The 19,402-nt window shown below is 68.8% G+C and overlaps 3 protein-coding genes across 4 annotated transcripts in view; 1 reads left to right on the plus strand and 2 right to left on the minus strand.

Annotated features, from left to right (window-relative positions):
* The window catches only part of TMX2 (thioredoxin related transmembrane protein 2), an 84,726-nt gene that overhangs the window by 48,369 nt on the left and 16,955 nt on the right, over positions 1-19,402 (minus strand). The window lies entirely within an intron of this gene.
* RTN4RL2 (reticulon 4 receptor like 2) lies at positions 587-5,846 on the minus strand. Its single transcript, XM_061350429.1, has 3 exons — positions 5,644-5,846; positions 2,495-2,976; positions 587-1,535 (listed from the first exon to the last, which is right to left on the minus strand). Exons 1-3 carry the CDS (start codon positions 5,675-5,677, stop codon positions 744-746), a joined length of 1,308 nt encoding a protein of 435 aa, XP_061206413.1. The 5' UTR covers positions 5,678-5,846; the 3' UTR covers positions 587-743.
* On the plus strand, positions 11,231-19,242 carry SLC43A3 (solute carrier family 43 member 3). The gene is made up of 13 exons (XM_061350436.1): positions 11,231-11,337; positions 12,299-12,506; positions 14,343-14,472; positions 14,920-14,966; positions 15,037-15,113; positions 15,204-15,296; positions 15,522-15,661; positions 16,330-16,436; positions 16,682-16,843; positions 16,922-17,035; positions 17,117-17,303; positions 18,286-18,409; positions 18,945-19,242. The coding sequence occupies exons 2-13, from the start codon at positions 12,326-12,328 to the stop codon at positions 19,098-19,100; spliced, it is 1,518 nt and encodes a 505-aa protein (XP_061206420.1). The 5' UTR covers positions 11,231-11,337; positions 12,299-12,325; the 3' UTR covers positions 19,101-19,242.

Here is a 19,402-nt window from a genome sequence, read left to right on the forward strand (position 1 = left end):
TTGTGTGTATGTGTGTATGTATGTGTGCGTATGTGCATGTGTATGTGTGCATGTATGTGTGTGTATGTGCATGTGTATGTATGTGTGCATATATGTATGCTTGTGTGTGTGTATGTATGCGTATGTGTATGTATGTGTGCATGTGTATGTGTGCTTGTGTGTGTGTATGTGCATGTGTATGCATGCATGTATGTGTGTGCGTATGTGTGCATGTGTGCATGTATGTATGCGTATGTGTGTATGTATGCATGTATGTGTGTGTGTATGTGTGCATGTATGTATGTGTGTATGTGTGCATGCATATGTGTGTATATGTGCATGTGTATGTGTGCATGTATGTATGCTTATGTGTGCATATGTGTGTGTGTGTATGTATGAGTGTATGTATGTGTATGTATATGTATGCATGCGTATGTGTATATGTGTGTGTGTGTGGGTGTGTATGTGGGTGGGGGGTGTATAGGTGTGTGTGTGTATGTGTGTGTGGGTATGTATGTGTGTGTGGGCATGTATGTATGCATGTGTACGTGTGTGTATATATGTGTGTGTGTGTCCCCCCGCCCGCAGCCGCAGCCAGGCGTCGCTCTCCCAAAATAAGACCATTTTTAATAAATAATTTCCCAGCTGTCGGTCCCTGTTGGGGTTTTTCCCGCTCAGGATCAGGGGTTCCCTGCATCCGCAGCCCCCACAGTTCAGTGCCCCCCCCAGGGGAGAAGGGGGGCACGGGCAGCCCGAGGAGTGGCTCAGAGCCAGGGCAGGAGCAGACCCAGGAGGGGCAGGAGGATGTGGGGCTGCCGGGGGGCGGCGGCGGCGGCCGGGGGGGTGCAGGGGTCCTGCGGGCAGCCGGGGGCAGCGGGGGGGCCGCGGGAGTCACGGGACGGGGGGGGCGGCCGGAGCTGGGGGCCCCGCAGGTCGTGCGGGGGGAGCCCGTCGCGGTAGAAGGCGGAGGGCGGCGCGGCCGGGAGCGTGCCAGGGCGGCCCAGTGCTCGCCCAGGGGTGCCCATCACCGCCACCACGCCGCCACCACCGCCAACACGGCCGACACCATCGCCGACGCCATCGCCATCATCTTCCTCCCGCTCCCGCTCTTTGTCGTCGTCGTCGTCGTCGCTGTCGGGGCAGGCGTCGAAGTCGCGCGCGCGCAGGTGGCGCAGGTCGGTGCCGCGGCGTTGCGGGGGGCTGGCGCACGGCACGGCCGAGCTGGAGACGCGCGTGCGGCGGAACCAGGCCCAGAGCGGGCGCGCGCGGCAGTCGCAGGCCCAGGGGTTGGCGTTGAGGCGCAGGAACTGGAGCGCGGGCAGCGCGGCCAGCGGGTCCCCGGGCAGCGCCGTCAGGCTGTTGTTGAACAGGTAGAGGATGGTGAGGCGGGAGAGCCCGCGGAAGGCGCGGCGGTGGATGGACGCCAGCCGGTTCGCGTGCAGCAGCAGCCGGTCCAGGCTCAGCAGCCCGCGGAAGACGCCCTCTGACAGCGCCCGCACCCGGTTCCCGTGTAGGAAGAGGTGGCTCAGGTTGGCCAGGTCGGCAAAGAGGTCATCCTGTGGTGCGGGGGGGACAAGGGGTTGGTATCTGGGGGGTGCAGCCCTACAGGCCCTGCCCCACATCGCTCAATGGGGGGAGCACCTCTGGTGTCCCACAGAGCCCTGCCCCATGTCCTTGTCCTGCAGGCATCACCCTGACCAGTGGCCATCACCTTGTCTGTGTCTCTGCCTCATGGACATCACCCAACAAGAGAGCTCCATGAGCATCACCCATCACCCTCTCCCATGTCTGTACTCCACGGCGTCACCCATGATCCTGTCCTGTCTCCCTGCTCCATGGGCATCACCCAACAAGCGAGCTCCATGAGCATCACCCATCACCCTCTCCCATGTCTGTACTCCATGGCGTCACCCATGATCCTGTCCTGTCTCCCTGCTCCATGGACATCACCCAACAAGCGAGCTCCATGAGCATCACCCATCACCCTCTCCCATGTCTGTACTCCATGGCGTCACCCATGATCCTGTCCTGTCTCCCTGCTCCATGGACATCACCCAACAAGCGAGCTCCATGAGCACCACCCATCACCCTCTCCCATGTCTGTACTCCATGGCGTCACCCATGATCCTGTCCTGTCTCCCTGCTCCATGGACACACCCAACAAACCAACATCACCCTCTCCCATGTCTGTACTCTACGGCGTCACCCATGATCCTGTCCTGTCTCCCTGCTCCATGGACATCACCCAGCATCTTGTCCCACAACCCATCTCCATGAGCATCACTCTCTCCTGTATCCCTTCTCCATCAGTATCACCTATCGTCCTGTCCTGTGCCCATACTCCACGGTGTCAGCCCTCACCCTGCCCCATGGGCATCACTCCACCCCATGTCCCTGCTCTGTGGGTGACGCCCATCACCTTCACCTGTGGGTCTCCCACATCCCGAAGTCATCCCCCACCCCCTGCTCCCCCGCCCCACAGCCGCACTGGGGCAGCCCCAGGGCCGAGGCGGACCTGGAGGTAGAGCAGCCCGTTCTCCTGCAGGTAGAGGTACTGGAGGCTGTGGAGGCCGCGGAAGATGGCGCTGGGCAGGGTGGCCAGCTGGCACCGGTAGAGGTGCAGCGCCTGCAGGCGCCGGAGGCCGTGGAAGGTGTCAGGGGCCAGGACGCGCAGGTGGGGGTTGTCACCCAGGTCGAGCTCCTCCAGGGCGGGCAGGTGGCGGAAGGTGCCCGGCTGGATGGAGGAGATGTTGTTGGAGTAGAGCCAGAGGGTGACGGTGCTGGGCCCGAAGGTGCCCGCCCGCAGCGCCCCGATGACGTTGTTCTGCAGGAAGAGGCGGCGGGCGCCGGGCGGGAGCCCCGCGGGCACCGAGGAGAAGTTGTTGGCCTGGCAGCTGACGGTGGGCGGCGAGACGTAGCACGTGCAGAGCGCGGGGCAGGCGGGCGCCCCGCCGGGCACCCACACCAGCGCCAGCAGCAGGGCCGCCAGGCGCCCGCCTGAGGGCACAGCGGGGCGTCAGCACGGGGTCAGCGCGCGGCAGCGCCGCCCCCTGCGGCCCCCCTGCACCCCCCTGCCCAAGGGACTGGTGCCCCATAGGGAGCCCTGGGAATGTGCCCACCCCCATGGTGATGGAGCCCTGCAGGACCTTGTCCACCCCCATGGCCATGGAGCCCCACAGGATCCTGCCCACCCCCATGGCCATGAGGCCCAACAGGATCGTGCCCACCCCCATGGCCATAGGGCCCAGCAGGATCATGCCCACCCCCATGGCAATGGGGCCCTGCAGGATCGTGCCCACCCCCATGGCCATGGAGCCCCGCAGGATCGTGCCCACCCCCATGGCCATGGAGCCCTGCAGGATCGTGCCCACCCCCATGGCCATGGAGCCCCACAGGATCGTGCCCACCCCCATGGCCATGGGGCCCAGCAGGATCGTGCCCACCCCCATGGCAATGGGGCCCCCAGGATCGTGCCCGCCCCCATGGCCATGGGGCTCATGGAGGACTCCTCAGCCATGATCACCCCGCAGGGCTGGACCCCCATAGGACCTCCCCAGGGCCATGCCCACCCTCAAGGCCATGGAGCCCGTGGAGAACACCTAGGCCATGACTGCACCGTAGGGCTGGACGCCCCATGGAGCCCCCCAGCACTGTGCCATCCATAAAGCCGTGGAGAGCTCCAGGTCTGCAATGACCATGTAGGGCTGAACACCCATCGGAGCCCCCCCAGGGCCATGCCCACCCATGAGGCCATGGAGCCCATGGAAAACCCCAAGGTCATTACCACCCATGGGGCCATGCAGCCCCAGGAGGCCCCAAGCCCATGCCCATCCTGCACATCCATACCCACCTCAAAGCACTGAGCACCCCTAGGAGCACCCTCCAGGCCAGCACCAGCCCCACAGAGCTGTGTTCCCCATTGCCTCCCACCAAGAACCATCCTAACCCATAGCACCACGGCCCCAGGAGCCCCCAGGGCCACACTTCCTCCCAGGAGCCCCACATGTCCATGCCCACCCTGTCACTCTGTGCCCATCCTGCAGGACCATCCATGCTGTGCACCCCAAAACCACTCCTGTCATTGGCCTGTGCCCCCCTGGGACCTCAATGGAGCCAAACCTGCGACCCGCAGCTACACTCCCATGGGACCCCCAAGGCTCCTTGGCCACCCCACGGGGCCAGGGACCCCCCCAGGTCCATGTTCACCCCCTGGGACCACATTCCCATGGGACCATCCCCACCCGATGGGGCTACCCCCACCCCCCCCCATCAGGACCATCTCCATTCCATGGGACCACGGACCCCTCGGGACCGACCCCCCCCCCACCAGTTTTGGGGGGGGGGTGTCCACGTGCGCGCGTGCCGCGGCCACGTGCGGGGAGGGGCACGCGTGGGCGCGCGGGCTGACGCTCTCGCCACTGACACGAGCAGCAGCCACCGCTTCATCCCCCCCCCCCGCCCCATCCCGTCCAACACCCCCCCCCCCCCCCCCTTTCCTTTCCATCTCCATCCATTCCCCCTCGGGGCTGCAACCCGAGAGCTTCATCCATAATTCAGCCCCGGGCGCCTGGCCCCGTGCCCGGGATGCGGGGATGCTCCCGGTAACGGGGGAGGGGAGAGGGGGGTGGCCCCCTCCGGTGCACCGGAGGGGGCCACCCCCTCTCCCCTCCCCCTATTGCGCTATGGGGAGGGGGGGCACCCACCCACCCACCCACAGAGGCATCTGCTCAGCCCCGTACCGCCGTGCGCCCCCCACCCGCGTCCCATCTGTCACTCCCCCGTCGCCGCGGGCTGACTCAGTGGGGAGCTGAAGTCACCGGCTCCCGGTGCACCCCCCCCATACACACCCCACACCCCCCCCCCCCAAGTCCTGCTATGGAACCGCTGCACAGCCCCGGGGTACCCCATGGAACCCGCGGTGCACACCCGGGTGAGGTGTGGGGCACGCACACCCCGCGATTGGGGGGCTCGGAGTGGTTCTGAGCACCCCAAGCAGGGATGGGGGGGGGTTGGGGTGCGCTGTGGGTCCAGGGGCACCCTCACACTGAGAACACTGCGGGTCTCGGAGGAGACACAGCCCAGGGTGGGGGATCTTGAGGTAGCATCAAGCACCCCGTGGGGCACCCGGAGCTGGGGGGCGTGGGGTGGCATCGAGCACCCCATGGGGCACCCACAGCCCAAGATGGGGGTCCGGGGGTGGGTCGTGGAGTGCCTCCAGCGCGGGATGGGGTCCCGGGGTGGACCCGACAGCCCGTGAGTCGCGGGGCACCCGCACCCCGGGGAAGGTCTCTTGGGGTGGCACCAAGCTCCCCGTGGCTCAAGGGGCACCTCCGGGTCGGGCTGGGCTGGCACCGGGCACCCGTGGGTCGCAGGGCACCCGCACCCCGCGCTGGGGGTCCCGGGCTGGCATCGAGCGCTCCGTGGGTCAGGGGACCCCAACGCCGGGCTCCGCGCCCCGGAGGTGCTCGGTGCGGCCGCGGGGGGGGGTCACCCCGCACCGGCCTCACCCCGCGCCCCTCGGGGCACCCGCACCCCGCGCTGCCGCGGGCAACCGGAGACAGAGCCCGGAGCGCCCCGAGCCGGGACCGCGCTCCGAGGGGCGGCTCCCCCCGCCCCGCCGGGGGTCAACGGACGCGCGTGGGCCCCCGCCGCCCCCACGCCTACCTTGGGGCAGGTCCCGAGCCGTGGGGGGCCGCATGGCGGGGCCGCCGCTCAGGCGCTGCCCGCTGCCCCGGGGCTCATGGCCGCTGCCGGGGGGGCCGCTCGCCCCGGCCGCCGCCCCGGGGCATGGCACGGGTGGGCTGCGGGCACGGGTGGGCTCGGCGCTGCGCTCGGCTCTGCCCGCGGCTCCGGTGGGGCTGAGCCCTGCCCCGCGCCGCGCCTTATCCCGGGGCGGCCGCGCTCCGCCCCCCGCCGCCGGCCCCGCCGATTAACCCTTGCGGGGCCGGCCCGCCACGCGTGGGGGTTACACGGGGGGGGCCCGGGGAGGCGAGGCGGGGCTGGGAGAGGGGGGGCCCTGGTCGGGACCCACTGCGGGGGGGCCGTGACCCGGGGTGAGGCCGCCGCTGTCGGTGGCGGGGCCCCTGCCCGTGTCCGTGGGGCTGGCGCGGGGTGCGGGGGAGCTGCGGTCGTGGGGCTCTCGGGCCGTGACCCTGCGCCCCCGTGACCTCGGGACCCCCCCCCCCCGCATGGGGCTGCCCTCGGTGGGTGCCGCGGCGGGGGGCGCGCGGGGCGCTAGGGGGGTCCCGGCCCGCACCCACGCAGGACCCGGCGCTGTCCGCGGTGCTGCCGCCGGCGCTGTCCTTGGTGCCGATCGCGCCGCTCCCACCCGGGACAGCGGCACCCCCCGCGCGGGGCCGTGCGGTTTGTGCCCCGCACTGAGGCCCACGTGGGGGGCGGGGAGGGGGGAACACGCGTGTTTGCGCCAGGCTGCGGCGCACGAGCTGGCACCGGCGCGTGTTTGCGGCGCCGGCTCCGGCATGTGAAATGCCACAATCTGCCGCGGCCGCCACGCGTGGGCCGCGCGCGGGAGGCGCGGGGCTGACTCAGGGGCTGCCATCCGGTACCGCCCCGCCGGTGCCACCGGTTCCCCCCAACGGCCGGGGGGGCTCGGTCCCACTCCATGGGGACATGGGGATGGGGTGAGCAGGGGTGGGCAGTGGAGGGGGGGATGGATGGGCAGATGGATGGAGGTATGGAGGGATGGATGGAGGGATGGATGCAGGGATGGATGCAGGGATGGATGCAGGGATGGAGGGAGGGATGGAGGGACGGATGGAGGGATGCAGGGATGGATGGAGGGATGGATGGATGGAGGAATGGGTGAGTGCAGGATAGCTGAGAGGAGAACAGAGGGACAAGACAGGTGGAGGACAACGGGATAGGACAGAGGGACAGACAGAGAGGTGGAAGGCAACTGGATAAAGGGCCAGACAGGTGAGGGACAGGTAGGGAGGATGGATGAACGGGTGAATGCAGATGGAGGACAACAGAGCAGGACAGAGGGATGGAGGAGTGGAGGGGGCAGGTGAAGGCAGGAGGGCTGGCAGGGCACGGGCAGGGCAAGCAGTGGGTGGTGGAAGAGACAGACACTGAATGGGAGCGAGGGTGAATGGAGCTGAGGTTGGGGACAGATGTGTCCGAGAGGGGGACAGATGGACGGGTGTCAGGCAGATGGATGAGTGACAGACGGTTATATGGGTGACAGACAGATGGACAGGTGATGGACATATGGACGGGTGACACACAGATGGATGGGTGAGGGACAGACTGGTGGGTGATGGACAGACAGATGGGCTGGAGGGTGGGGATAGGATGGGCGGTTGCAAGCACTGGTGGATGGACGGGCGGTGGTGGGAAGACAGACAGACAGACAGACAGACAGACAGACAGACAGACGGATGGATGGATGGATGGATGAAGAGCGGACTTGACGTGGGCAGCCAAGAAGAGGGTGATGGGAGGGACAGGGGAGTGCCCAAGGTGAGGTGGAGGCTGGGGTGCATGGGGACAGCCCGGCAGTGGCCCAAGGTGTCCCAGGTGTTGCCTAAGGTGGTCCAGACTGGCCCAAGGTGACCTAATGATGGCACAGGGTTGTTCCTTGGCTAAGGTGTCCCAGGGGTGACCTGAAGTGACCCAGGTGTGGCCCGGGTGAACAAAGGTGACCCAAGGGTGACCTAAGGTGACCTAAGGTGAACCAGGGGTGGCCTAAGGGTGGCCCTGGGCTGGTCCATACTGGCCCTGGGCTGGTCCATACTGGTGGTCCAGAGTGACCCAAGGGTGAACTAAGGTGGCTCAAGGTCTCCCAGGGTGACCTGAGGGTGACTGAAGGTGACCCAGAGGTGACCCAGGGGTGCCCCAGGGGTGGCCCCGCTGGAGAGCGCTTCGGGGACATCAACAAGAAGGGGGTGTCGGGGGGTGTGCGGTGCTGACGCGGCGGGGAGGGGGCACGCGGGGAGGGGGCTCATCCGGGACACGACCCGGCCCCACGCGGGGCCCCGGGGCCGCTCCACCGGGGCCGCCTCCCGCCTCCATCCCCCCCCTCCCGCAACGCCGCACCGGGGGCGGGGCCGGCCAGGGCCGCTCCGCTCCGCCCGCCGCCGAGGGGCGGGCAGCACCGGCGGCACCGGGAGCACGCGCGGGCAGCGCCGGTTCCTCCCCGCCCCGCCGGGCCGCGCGCCGTGGGTGAGTAACGGACGGAGCGGGGGGGGTGGCGGGAGGAGCCGAGCGGAGCCGAGCGGAGCCGAGCGGAGCGCGGGAACCGCGTGGGCCCGGCCGCGGCCGGTTCCGGGGACCCGGGGGGAGCGGCTGCGGGGATGCGGGGGGGGGGGGCTGTGGGGCCGGGGCCACGGGGCTGGGTGGGGGCCGTGGGGCACGGCTATGGCCGGGGGGTCCCCCCAGACCCCGCCACCACGTGGCTCCCCTCCAGTTCCGTGAGGCCTCTCTGGGCGCTGCCCCCCGGCTGCTTCCCCCCTTCCGTGCACGGGCGGACGCAGGGGCCCCCCCACTCCGCTGCCCCCCGCCCTGCCCCGTGGGGCACGGCCCACTCCGGGGCACCCCACACCCCCCCCCCCCACGGGAGGGCAGTGGCGGGGGCAGGGGCCCGCAGGGAACCCGCAGCCCAGCCCCAGAGCAGCCCCCGGAGAAGCCGCGCTCCCGCAGGACGGAACCCGCCGGTCCCTGCAGGACGGAACCGGCCTCGGCCGCAATTAATGATTAAAACGAAGGAGGCCGGAGCCAGCCCCGGGACACGGCGCGGGGCGGGGGGGGGGCCGCCCCTTTGTCCCCACCTGACCCCTGTTCAGGGTGACCTGGGGGTCACAGCAGGGCCAGCGCGGCTGGGAGGGACTGGGGGCACCGGTGCCGGGGCTCCGGATCCTCTGGTCCCCTGTGGGGGTGTTACCAGTATGGGGAGCGAGGGTCACTGCTATGGCCGGGAGAGACCAGTAGGGCTTGGGGACACCAGTATGGCCGGGAGGCACCAGTACGGCTGAGGGCCACCAGTATGGTTGGAGATAACCGGCACGGTTCGGGAGAGCTGGTCTGTCGGGGCTGCCGTCACGGCTTTGGTGGCCGATGACACCCGCAGTGGGTGCGGGGGGTCCCCGGCAGCGCCCCGGTGCCCCCGCTGAGCTCCCCCCCCGGGCTCGGCACCATCTGCCCGGGGCTGGTTAATCTTTAGCCGCTGCCGGCGCTGTAATGAGCCCTCATTAGCGGCCATTACAGCGGAGCGGGCACCGGCGGGACCCCGGCTCCGCTCTCGTGGGGGGCTCCGGGCGGGTGAGTGGGGCGGGGGCCGTGGCCGTGGCATCGGCCTCAGCGGTGACACCCAGGGACGGGAGGTCCCAGCCGCTTGGGGCTCACTGCTTTGTGCCCGGGTGTCCCCAGGAGGGGGAAGGGTCCCAGGGCAGCGTTGGGGTGCCCGGGGGGTGACCTGGTGTCCTCAGGGGATGTGTCACTGTCCCCAGCGCTGTGCAGGGTCCCCGGGGGCATGAATGGGTCCCTGGGGGTGGCACAGGGTCCCAGAGATGCCAAGCGGGGGTCTCCAAGGGCCATGCTGGGCTCCCCAAGGGCCATGCTGGGCTCCCCAAGGGCCATGCTGGGTTCCCCAAGGGCCATGCTGGGTTCCCCAAGGGCCATGCTGGGCTCCCCAAGGGACGCGCTGGGTTCCCCAAAGGCCATGCTGGGCTCCCCAAGGGACGTGCTGGGTTCCCCAAGGGACGTGCTGGGTTCCCCAAGGGCCATGCTGGGCTCCCCAAGGGACGTGCTGGGTTCCCCAAGGGCCATGCTGGGCTCCCCAAGGGACGCGCTGGGTTCCCCAACGGCCATGCTGGGCTCCCCAAGGGACGCGCTGGGTTCCCCAAGGGCCATGCTGGGCTCCCCAAGGGGTGCGCTGGGGTCCCCATGAGCTGCACTGGGGTCCTCAAGGTCTGCACCAGGTCCCTAGGGGCTGTGTCAGGGTTCCCAGGGGCTGTGCTGTGTCCCCAGGGTCTGTGCTGTGTCCCCAGGGGCTGTGCTGTGTCCCCAGGGTCTGTGCTGTGTCCCCAGGGGCTGTGCTGTGTCCCCAGGGTCTGTGCTGTGTCCCAGGGGCTGTGCTGTGTCCCCAGGGGCTGTGCTGTGTCCCCAGGGGCTGTGCTGTGTCCCCAGGGGCTGTGCTGTGTCCCCAGGGGCTGTGCTGTGTCCCCAGGGGCTGTGCTGTGTCCCCAAGGTTTGCGCTGTGTCCCCAGGGTCTGTGCTGTGTCCCCAGGGGCTGTGCTGTGTCCCCAGGGGCTGTGCTGTGTCCCCAGGGGCTGTGCTGTGTCCCCAGGGGCTGTGCTGTGTCCCCAGGGGCTGTGCTGTGTCCCCAGGGGCTGTGCTGTGTCCCCAAGGGTCTGTGCTGTGTCCCCAGGGGCTGTGCTGTGTCCCCAGGGTCTGTGCTGTGTCCCCAGGGTCTGTGCTGTGTCCCAGGGGCTGTGCTGTGTCCCCAGGGGCTGTGCTGTGTCCTAGGGGCTGTGCTGTGTCCCCAGGGGCTGTGCTGTGTCCCCAGGGGCTGTGCTGTGTCCCCAGGGGCTGTGCTGTGTCCCCAAGGTCTGTGCTGTGTCCCCAGGGTCTGTGCTGTGTCCCCAGGGTCTGTGCTGTGTCCCCAGGGGCTGTGCTGTGTCCCCAGGGGCTGTGCTGTGTCCCCAGGGGCTGTGCTGTGTCCCCAGGGGCTGTGCTGTGTCCCCAGGGGCTGTGCTGTGTCCCCAGGGTCTGTGCTGTGTCCCAGGGTCTGTGCTGTGTCCCCAGGGTCTGTGCTGTGTCCCCAGGGGCTGTGCTGTGTCCCCAGGGTCTGTGCTGTGTCCCCAGGGGCTGTGCTGTGTCCCCAGGGGCTGTGCTGTGTCCCAGGGGCTGTGCTGTGTCCCCAGGGGCTGTGCTGTGTCCCCAGGGGCTGTGCTGTGTCCCCAGGGGCTGTGCCGGGGCCCCAAGGGGTGGTTCCCTGTCCCGGGGGCAGCGCCAGCGCCGGGCTCTGTGCCCGTGTGCTCAGGGCTGTGCCAGGGCCCCCGCAGGGACACGCCGGGTTCCCAGGGGCTCTGCCAGCTCCGGGGGGTGCCGGTGCCCGCGGTGCTCACCCCCGGGGGCGCGGCAGCACCGGGCCACGGTCCCGCGGCGGTGCCAGGGGAGGAGGCCGGTCCCTGGGACGGGCTGGCGCTGGCAGATAGGGCGGCCGCGGGGGGGTCCCGCTGCGGCGGGGGGGACCGAGCCGCTATCGGGCCCTGCAGCCCCGGGGGGGGCACGGGTGCTCCCTGCAGATCAGTGGGGTCTGTGCCGGTGCGGGCGCCCGGTGCGGGTCTGAGCTCGCCGGCAGTGACCGGGACGGCAGGAAGGCCTGGCCTTGTGCAGGTGGGTGGGGGTACAGGGGGGTGCCAGCACATGTGCAGGTGTGTGAGCCCCGGTGCCAAGCAGGGTCCTTGCCCGTGCTGTGCCGTGCTGGGGACCAGTGCCAGCTGCTGGTGGCTGTGGACAAGGGGCATTGCTGGGACCACGGTGGCCTTTGCCCACTGGCCACGTGCCCAGGTGCTGAGGGTGACATGGTGGGGGTGTCCCGGTGCGTGTGCTGGTGACCAGTGGGGGTGCCAGGTGCCATGGTGGGGGTGCTGTCAGGGTGTGGTGCCAGCTGTCATGGTGCGGGTGCTGGTGAGCTGGTGCAGGTGCAGGTGACCCGGTGCGGGTGCCGGTGACCCGGTGCAGGTGCCAGTGACCCGGTGTGGGTGCCGGTGAGCTGGTGCGGGTGCTGGTGAGCTGGTGTGGGTGCAGGTGACCCGGTGCGGGTGCAGGTGACCCGGTGCGGGTGCCGGTGAGCTGGTGCGGGTGCCGGTGACCCGGTGCGGGTGCCGGTGAGCTGGTGCGGGTGCCGGTGACCCGGTGCGGGTGCAGGTGACCCGGTGCGGGTGCCGGTGACCTGGTGTGACTGCTGGTTACCCGGTGCGGGTGCCAGTGACCTGGTGCGGGTGCCGGTCACCCAGTGCGGGTGCTGGTGACCTGCATGTGTGCTGGGTGCCATGGTGCGGGTGCCGGTGACCCGGTGCGGGTGCCGCTGACCTGGTGCGAGTGCTGGTGACCCAGTGTGACTGCTGGTGACTCGGTGCTGGTGCCGGTGACCCGGTGCTGGTGCCGGTGACCCGGTGCTGGTGCCGGTGACCCGGTGCGGGTGCCAATGACCTGCCTGTGTGCTGGGTGCCGCGGTGCGGGTGCCGGGTGTTACAGTGCAGGTACTGGTGTCCTGCCTGTGTGCTGTGTGCCCCGGTGCAGGTGCCGGGTGTTACAGTGCAGGTACCGGTGACCGCTGTGTGTGTGCCCGCAGGAGCGGCAGGGCCGCGGTGCCGGTGCCATGGCGGGGGGCAGCGCGGGGCTCCCCAAGCGCCTGGGGACGCTGCTCTCGGGGCTGCTGGAGTGCGGCGCCTTCTGCGGCCTCATCTTCGGCTGGGCCTCCCTCGTCTTCGTCCTCAAGGACCTGCAGTACTTCAGGGAGTGGTGCCAGCCCGCGGGCCCCAACGGCACTGAGCAGCTCGGTACGGCCCCAGCGGTGCCCTGATGGGGGGCTCCTGGCCTGGGGTGCTCGTGTACTGGGGTGCTCCTGTCCTGGGGTGCTCCTGGCCTGGGTGCTCCTGGCCTGGGTGCTCCTGTCCTGGGTGCTCCTGTCCTGGGTGCTCCTGGCCTGGGGTGCTCCTGTCCTGGGTGCTCCTGTCCTGGGTGCTCCTGTCCTGGGTGCTCCTGGCCTGGGGTGCTCCTGTCCTGGGTGCTCCTGTCCTGGGGTGCTCCTGTCCTGGGTGCTCCTGTCCTGGGTGCTCCTGGCCTGGGGTGCTCCTGTCCTGGGTGCTCCTGTCCTGGGTGCTCCTGTCCTGGGGTGCTCCTGTCCTGGGGTGCTCCTGTCCTGGGTGCTCCTGTCCTGGGGTGCTCCTGTCCTGGGGTGCTCCTGTCCTGGGTGCTCCTGGCCTGGGGTGCTCCTGTCCTGGGGTGCTCCTGGCCTGGGTGCTCCTGTCCTGGGTGCTCCTGGCCTGGGGTGCTCCTGTCCTGGGGTGCTCGTGTACTGGGGTGCTCCTGTCCTGGGGTGCTCCTGGCCTGGGGTGCTCCTGTCCTGGGGTGCTCCTGTCCTGGGGTGCTCCTGGCCTGGGTGCTCCCTGGGGCGCCTGTCCTGGGTGCTCCTGGCCTGGGGTGCTCCTGTCCTGGGGTGCTCCTGTCCTGGGGTGCTCCTGTCCTGGGTGCTCCTGTCCTGGGGTGCTCCTGTCCTGGGTGCTCCTGTCCTGGGGTGCTCCTGTCCTGGGGTGCTCCTGGCCTGGGTGCTCCTGTCCTGGGTGCTCCTGTCCTGGGTGCTCCTGGCCTGGGTGCTCCTGTCCTGGGTGCTCCTGTCCTGGGGTGCTCCTGTCCTGGGTGCTCCTGTCCTGGGGTGCTCCTGTCCTGGGGTGCTCCTGGCCTGGGTGCTCCTGTCCTGGGGTGCTCCTGTCCTGGGTGCTCCTGTCCTGGGTGCTCCTGTCCTGGGCGCTCCTGGCCTGGGGTGCTCCTGGCCTGGGTGCTCCTGTCCTGGGGTGCTCCTGTCCTGGGTGCTCCTGTCCTGGGGTGCTCCTGTCCTTGGGTGCTCCTGGCCTGGGTGCTGTCTGGGTGCTCCTGTCCTGGGTGCTCCTGTCCTGGGGTGCTCCTGTCCTGGGTGCTCCTGTCCTGGGTGCTCCTGTCCTGGGGTGCTCCTGTCCGGGGTGCTCCTGTCCTGGGGTGCTCCTGGCCTGGGTGCTCCTGGCCTGGGGTGCTCCTGGCCTGGGGTGCTCCTGTCCTGGGTGCTCCTGTCCTGGGTGCTCTTGTCCTGGGGTGCTCCTGTCCTGGGTGCTCCTGTCCTGGGGTGCTCCTGGCCTGGGTGCTCCTGTCCTGGGGTGCTCCTGGCCTGGGTGCTCCTGTCCTGGGGTGCTCCTGTCCTGGGTGCTCCTGTCCTGGGTGCCATGTATCCCTGATGCACTGTGGTGCCCCAGGTTCTCACTGTCCTAATCCCTGGGTCCCCATTCTCCCATGTCCTGCGGTGCCGTGTCCCCATATCCCTGCTGCCCTCCTGTGTGTGCTGCTGTCACGCACTTGTTTCCCCATGGTCCCCATGCCTGTGTCCCCCCTGTCCCCATCCTCATGTCCCATTCACTCTCCTGATGCCCCATGGGTGCCCCCTGTCCCTGCTGTCCCTATGCCCTGCAGTAGTCTGTGTCCCCACTATCCCAGTGCCCATGTCCTGATGTCCCGCGGTGCCCCATGCCCACAATGTCCCCATTGCCTGGGGTGTCTCACGTCCCCACGGCTGTGTCCCCACTGTCCGTATGCCCTGGGGTGCCCCTGTCCCCGTGTCCCCGTCCCCGCTGACGGCCGCCCCGCAGACTGCAGCCGCCAGGACGAGCAGTTCTCCCTGGTCTTCACCATCGGCTCCTTCATGAACAACTTCATGACCTTCCCCATGGGCTTCATCTTCGACCGTTTCGGCACCACCGTCGCTCGCCTCATTGCCATGTGAGCGGGGGGCAGTGCCGGGCACCCCTGGGTGCTGGGGGGGTGAACGGCCTTGTGGGGGTGCTGGGGTTGTTATCAAGCACGGGTGTTATCGGGGCAGGCAGGCGGGGTGGGGGAGGCAGGGCCCTGCCTGTGCAGGGGGACCCATGGTGGGGGGAGCACCCATGTGAGCCCGGGGGTGACCCATGTGAGCCCATGGTGCTGGTGTTGGGGTACAGCCCATTCTGGCACCTGCCCCCCAGTGCCACCAATTGTCCCCTGTGTGTCCCCCACACCCCCATTGCCCCCAGTTCTTTATATGCCCTCAGGTCTCCCTGATGTCCCCAGGGCTCCCCCGGTGTCCCCAGGAGCACTCATGGGATACTGGGGTGCAGGGTGTGATGGGGTGTGGGTGTGCCACCCCCCCAGGACCCTGTCCCGGTTGTCACCACTGTCCCACCCCTGCAGCTCCCTCTACACCGGCGGGACCCTGCTCGTTGCCTTCTCAACCCCAGGTGAGACCCCGTGGGCTTTGGGGGTGAGCTGGTGAGGACCCCCCTTGCCACCACTGACCCCTGTCTCCAGAGCTGTCGGTGCTGCTCTTCCCGGCTATGTCCATGCTGTCGGTGGGCGGCATCCTCCTCATCCTCACCAACATGCAGGTGAGTTCCCAGCACCCTGACCCCCGCTCGGTGGCCGGGACACCCGGTGCTGGGGGATCCTGATGGCACAGGGGGGTCTCTCCATGCCAGGTGGGCAATCTCTTTGGGAAGTACCGCTCCATCATCATCACCCTCTACAATGGGGCCTTCGACTCCTCCTCTGCCATCTTCCTCATCATCAAGGTGGGCAATGGGGGTGCTGGGTGTCCCCGGGGCCCAGCCCCTGCACAGGCACCGTGAGGAGGGCTCAGGACAGAGATGGTGACAGTTGGGCCACCATTGAGCCACTGCTGGGGCCACCATGAGGACACAGTGGGGCTGTACAGGACTGTGGCCCCAGGGTGGGACAGCGGCGGGCGGCCGACCAGCCTGTCCTGTCCCTGTCCCCATCCCTGTCCCCATCTGTAGGTGCTGTATGGGCACGGGCTGTCCCTGCGGACCATGTTCCTCTTCATGGCAGCCTGCAGCGCCTGGCACCTGCTGCGCACCCTCTTCCTCATGCCCCGCACCCGCATCCCCTACCCACTGCCCCCTGCCTACAACTACGGGTAGGGAAGGCCCTGCCTCTGCCCCACGGGGCAGCAGCACCCATCCCATGGGGGGGGGGGGGTTGATGGGTGATGGTGGTGGGTCCCACCCCATGGTGGGGGGGGTGGTGGTGGGTCGATGGGTGATGGTGGTGGGTCCCATCCCATGGTGGGTTCCATCTTATGGGTGGTGGGTCCTGTCCTGTGATGGGTGGTGGTGGGTCCCACTGGTACCCATTCCTGTCCTGTGGGTGGTGGATCCTGTCTTGTGATGGGTGGTGGTGGGCCCCATGCTGGATGTTTGGTGTTCCCACCCTATGGGTGGTGGGTCCCATCCTGTGGGGGATGGTGATGGGTCCCACTGGTACCCAATGGTGATTCCCATCCCATGGGTGGTGGGTCCTGTCTTGTGACAGTTGGTGGTGGGTCCCATCCTGTGGTGGGTGGTGATGGGTCCCACTGGTATCCAGTGGTGGTTCCCATCCCATGGGTGGTGGGTCCCATCCTGTGGTGGGTCCCATCCTGTGGTGGGTGGTGATGGGTCCCACTGGTATCCAGTGGTGGTTCCCATCCCATGAGTGGTGGGTCCCATCCTGTGGTGGGTCCCATCCTGTGGTGGGTGATGGCCCCGGGGGGGGGCGGCTCCCATCCCGCGGGTGCTGGTCCCATGGCGGCGGTGCTGGTCCCAGGCTGCGCTGCCCGGGCCGCTCGCGTTCCTACCGCACCTACGAGGAGAAGCGGCCGCCGGGGGAGGCGGGGCCCGAGGAGACGCCGCTGGAGCCGGTAGCGCCCCGAGGTGAGGGGCGGGGTTATGCAGATGAAGGGGGCGTGTCCACGAGTTGGGCGTGGCTCCACACGGGCGTGCGGGGACGTGGGCGTGGTGGTGCAATTGAGGCGGGCGTGGCTATGCAGATGTAGAAGGCGTGGCCGCAGGTCGTGAACGGGCGTGGGGGGAGGGGTATGTGCGGGGCCAATGGCTGCGGGGGGCGGGACCTGCCCGTATGCACGTGCCCGTGTCTTACTCCCCTCCCCCCCCCGCAGGCCCCGCCCCCCCCGCCCCGGTGCCGTTCGCGGCGTGCGCGCGCTCGGCGCGGTTCGCGTGGCACGTGGCGTGGCTGTCGGTGCTGCAGCTCCGGCACTACCTGTTCATCGGGACCCTGAACCCGCTGCTGCAGCGCCTGGCCCGCGGCGACGCCGGCCTCGGTACGTGCGGGCCCGGGGGGGGGGAACGGGACACACCGGGAGCGCGCCCGGCCCCGCGCTGACGCTGTCCCCCCGCAGTGAGCACCTACACCAACGCCTTCGCCTTCACGCAGCTCTGCGGGGTGCTCTGCGCCCCGTGGAACGGCCTCATCCTCGACCGGCACAAGCGCGGCAAGGCCCCGCAGCCCGATGGTAACCACGTACCCACCCCCCGTCCCGGCGCTGCCCCCCGTGCCCCCCGCTAGGCCGAGCCCTGACGCCGCGGTCCCGCAGGAGCCCTGGCGGCGCTGGCTGACCTGCGGGCGTCGGTGCTGTCGCTGGTGGTGACCGTGGTGCTGGGCCTGCTCTTCTCCATCGCCGCGGCCGTGCCCGTGCTGCCCGTCCAGTTCGGCACCTTCGTGCTGCAGGTGCTGAGCCGCTCCTTCCTGTACGGGGGCAACGCCGCCTTCCTCGCCATCGCGTGAGTGCGGGCACCAAGGGGAGGCGGCGGTGGGCAGGGGACAGGGTGAGGGGGTCACTGGGATGATGGGGGATAGTGGCAGGGGACAGGGTGAGGGGGTCACGGGGATGATGGGGGATAGTGGCAGGGGACAGGGTGAGGGGGTCACTGGGATGATGGGGGATAGTGGCAGGGGACAGGGTGATGGGGTCACGGGGATGATGGGGGATAGTGGCAGGGGACAGGGTGAGGGGGTCACGGGGATGATGGGGGATAGTGGCAGGGGACAGGGTGAGGGGGTCACTGGGATGATGGGGGATAGTGGCAGGGGACAGGGTGAGGGGTCACGGGGATGATGGGGGATAGTGGCAGGGGACAGGGTGAGGGGGTCACGGGGATGATGGGGATAGTGGCAGGGGACAGGGTGATGGGGTCACTGGGATGATGGGGGATAGTGGCAGGGGACAGGGTGAGGGGGTCACGGGGATGATGGGGGATAGTGGCAGGGGACAGGGTGAGGGGGTCACGGGGATGATGGGGGATAGTGGCAGGGGACAGGGTGAGGGGGTCACTGGGATGATGGGGGATAGTGGCAGGGGACAGGGTGAGGGGGTCACGGGGATGATGGGGGATAGTGGCAGGGGACAGGGTGAGGGGGTCACTGGGATGATGGGGGATAGTGGCAGGGGACAGGGTGAGGGGGTCACGGGGATGATGGGGGATAGTGGCAGGGGACAGGGTGAGGGGGTCACTGGGATGATGGGGGATAGTGGCAGGGGACAGGGTGGGGGTCACGGGGAGGGGGATAGTGGCAGGGGACAGGGTGAGGGGGTCACTGGGATGATGGGGGATAGTGGCAGGGGACAGGGTGAGGGGGTCACTGGGATGATGGGGGATAGTGGCAGGGCTGGAGGGGTGGCAGGGGGCAGGGTGTTGGGGTCACCATGGGGGTGGCGGGGCCAGGGTGTGAGGGTGGCGCGGTTCACGGTGCGTGGCGGCACAGGTTCCCCCCGCAGCACTTCGGGAAGCTCTATGGCCTGGCCATGGCGCTGTCGGCACTGGTGGCACTGCTGCAGTACCCCTGCGTGGCGCTGGTGCAGGGGCCGCTCCAAGGGGACCCCTTCTACGTGAGTGGCTGCTCCGGCAGGGGTGGGGGTCCTGCCCCATAGGGAAATGGGGGCCCTGTCCCATGGGGAATGGGTCTTGCCCCATGGAGGGGTGGGGGTTCTGCCCCATAGGGAGATGGGGGTCTTGTCCCATGGGGAATGGGTCTTGCCCCATGGAGGGGTGGGGGGCTTGTCTCATGGGGAATGGGTCTTGCCCCATGGAGGGGTGGGGGTCTTGTCCCATGGGGAATGGGTCTTACCCCATGGAGGGGTGGGGGTCCTGCCCCATAGGGAGATGGGGGCCCTGTCTCATGGGGAATGGGTCTTGCCCCATGGAGGGGTGGGGGTTCTGCCCCATAGGGAGATGGGTGTCCTGTCTCATGGGGAATGGGTCTTGCCCCATGGAGGGGGGGGGGGCTGCCCCTTGGGGGGCTCCTGCCTCACAGGGAGTGGGGGTCCTGCACCAAGCACTGGGGACCGGGGGGTCTGTGGGGCTGGCCCAGGGCACCCCTAGGGTAAGGAGAGCACCCCTGACCCTGCGCCCTGTCCCCCACAGGTGAACCTGGGGCTCATCGCCGTGGTGCTCCTGGCCTTCGTCAGCCCCGTGGTGGTGGCCCGGGAGTGCCGGCGCCAAGCCAAGGAGCTGGGGGCTGCCGGCACCCCCCTGGCAGCGCCCCCCAGCACCGAGACCCCAGACGAGGCGACCCATTGAGCCCCACACCCGGACCCCAGCACCTGGAACCCGGAACCCTGTTTTCTATTGGACTTTGGGGAGCTCTGCCCCAGGCTGGGGTGCATCTGGGGGGGAATAAATACCGACAACCCCTCTTCTCCCTGGGCAGCACCTCCCACCACTGGGGCTTCTCCAGTGTCTGCTATGGGGTTGGGCATCCGCTGCCCCCAGACCCCCATGACCCCTCCCCGGCACAGCCTGGAGACTGAGTGCAGCGAACCAAAGGTTTATTGGGGTGGGGGGTGCAGCCCCCGGTGTGGGGCTGTGGGGAGCAGGAGGAT

Source organism: Neopsephotus bourkii, unplaced genomic scaffold (genome assembly GCF_033783945.1).
Source record: "Neopsephotus bourkii isolate Nb327-2 ecotype Australia unplaced genomic scaffold, CSIRO-AGI_Nbou_v1 NB_491, whole genome shotgun sequence".
NCBI classification, from domain to species: domain Eukaryota; kingdom Metazoa; phylum Chordata; class Aves; order Psittaciformes; family Psittacidae; genus Neopsephotus; species Neopsephotus bourkii.

What these genes read in the sequence shown, in the direction of transcription:
- RTN4RL2 (XM_061350429.1), bottom strand. Translation starts at nt 5,677, where the DNA reads ATGCGGCCCCCCACGGCTCGGGACCTGCCCCAAG. An exon ending in GGCTCGGGACCTGCCCCAAG is followed by an intron (nt 2,977 to 5,643) that starts GTAGGCGTGGGG and finishes CTGTGCCCTCAG; the next exon opens with GCGGGCGCCTGGCGGCCCTG. An exon ending in ACGGGCTGCTCTACCTCCAG is followed by an intron (nt 1,536 to 2,494) that starts GTCCGCCTCGGC and finishes CCCGCACCACAG; the next exon opens with GATGACCTCTTTGCCGACCT.
- SLC43A3 (XM_061350436.1), top strand. Translation starts at nt 12,326, where the DNA reads ATGGCGGGGGGCAGCGCGGGGCTCCCCAAGCGCCTGGGGACGCTGCTC. An exon ending in CAACGGCACTGAGCAGCTCG is followed by an intron (nt 12,507 to 14,342) that starts GTACGGCCCCAG and finishes GCCGCCCCGCAG; the next exon opens with ACTGCAGCCGCCAGGACGAG. An exon ending in CGTTGCCTTCTCAACCCCAG is followed by an intron (nt 14,967 to 15,036) that starts GTGAGACCCCGT and finishes CCCTGTCTCCAG; the next exon opens with AGCTGTCGGTGCTGCTCTTC.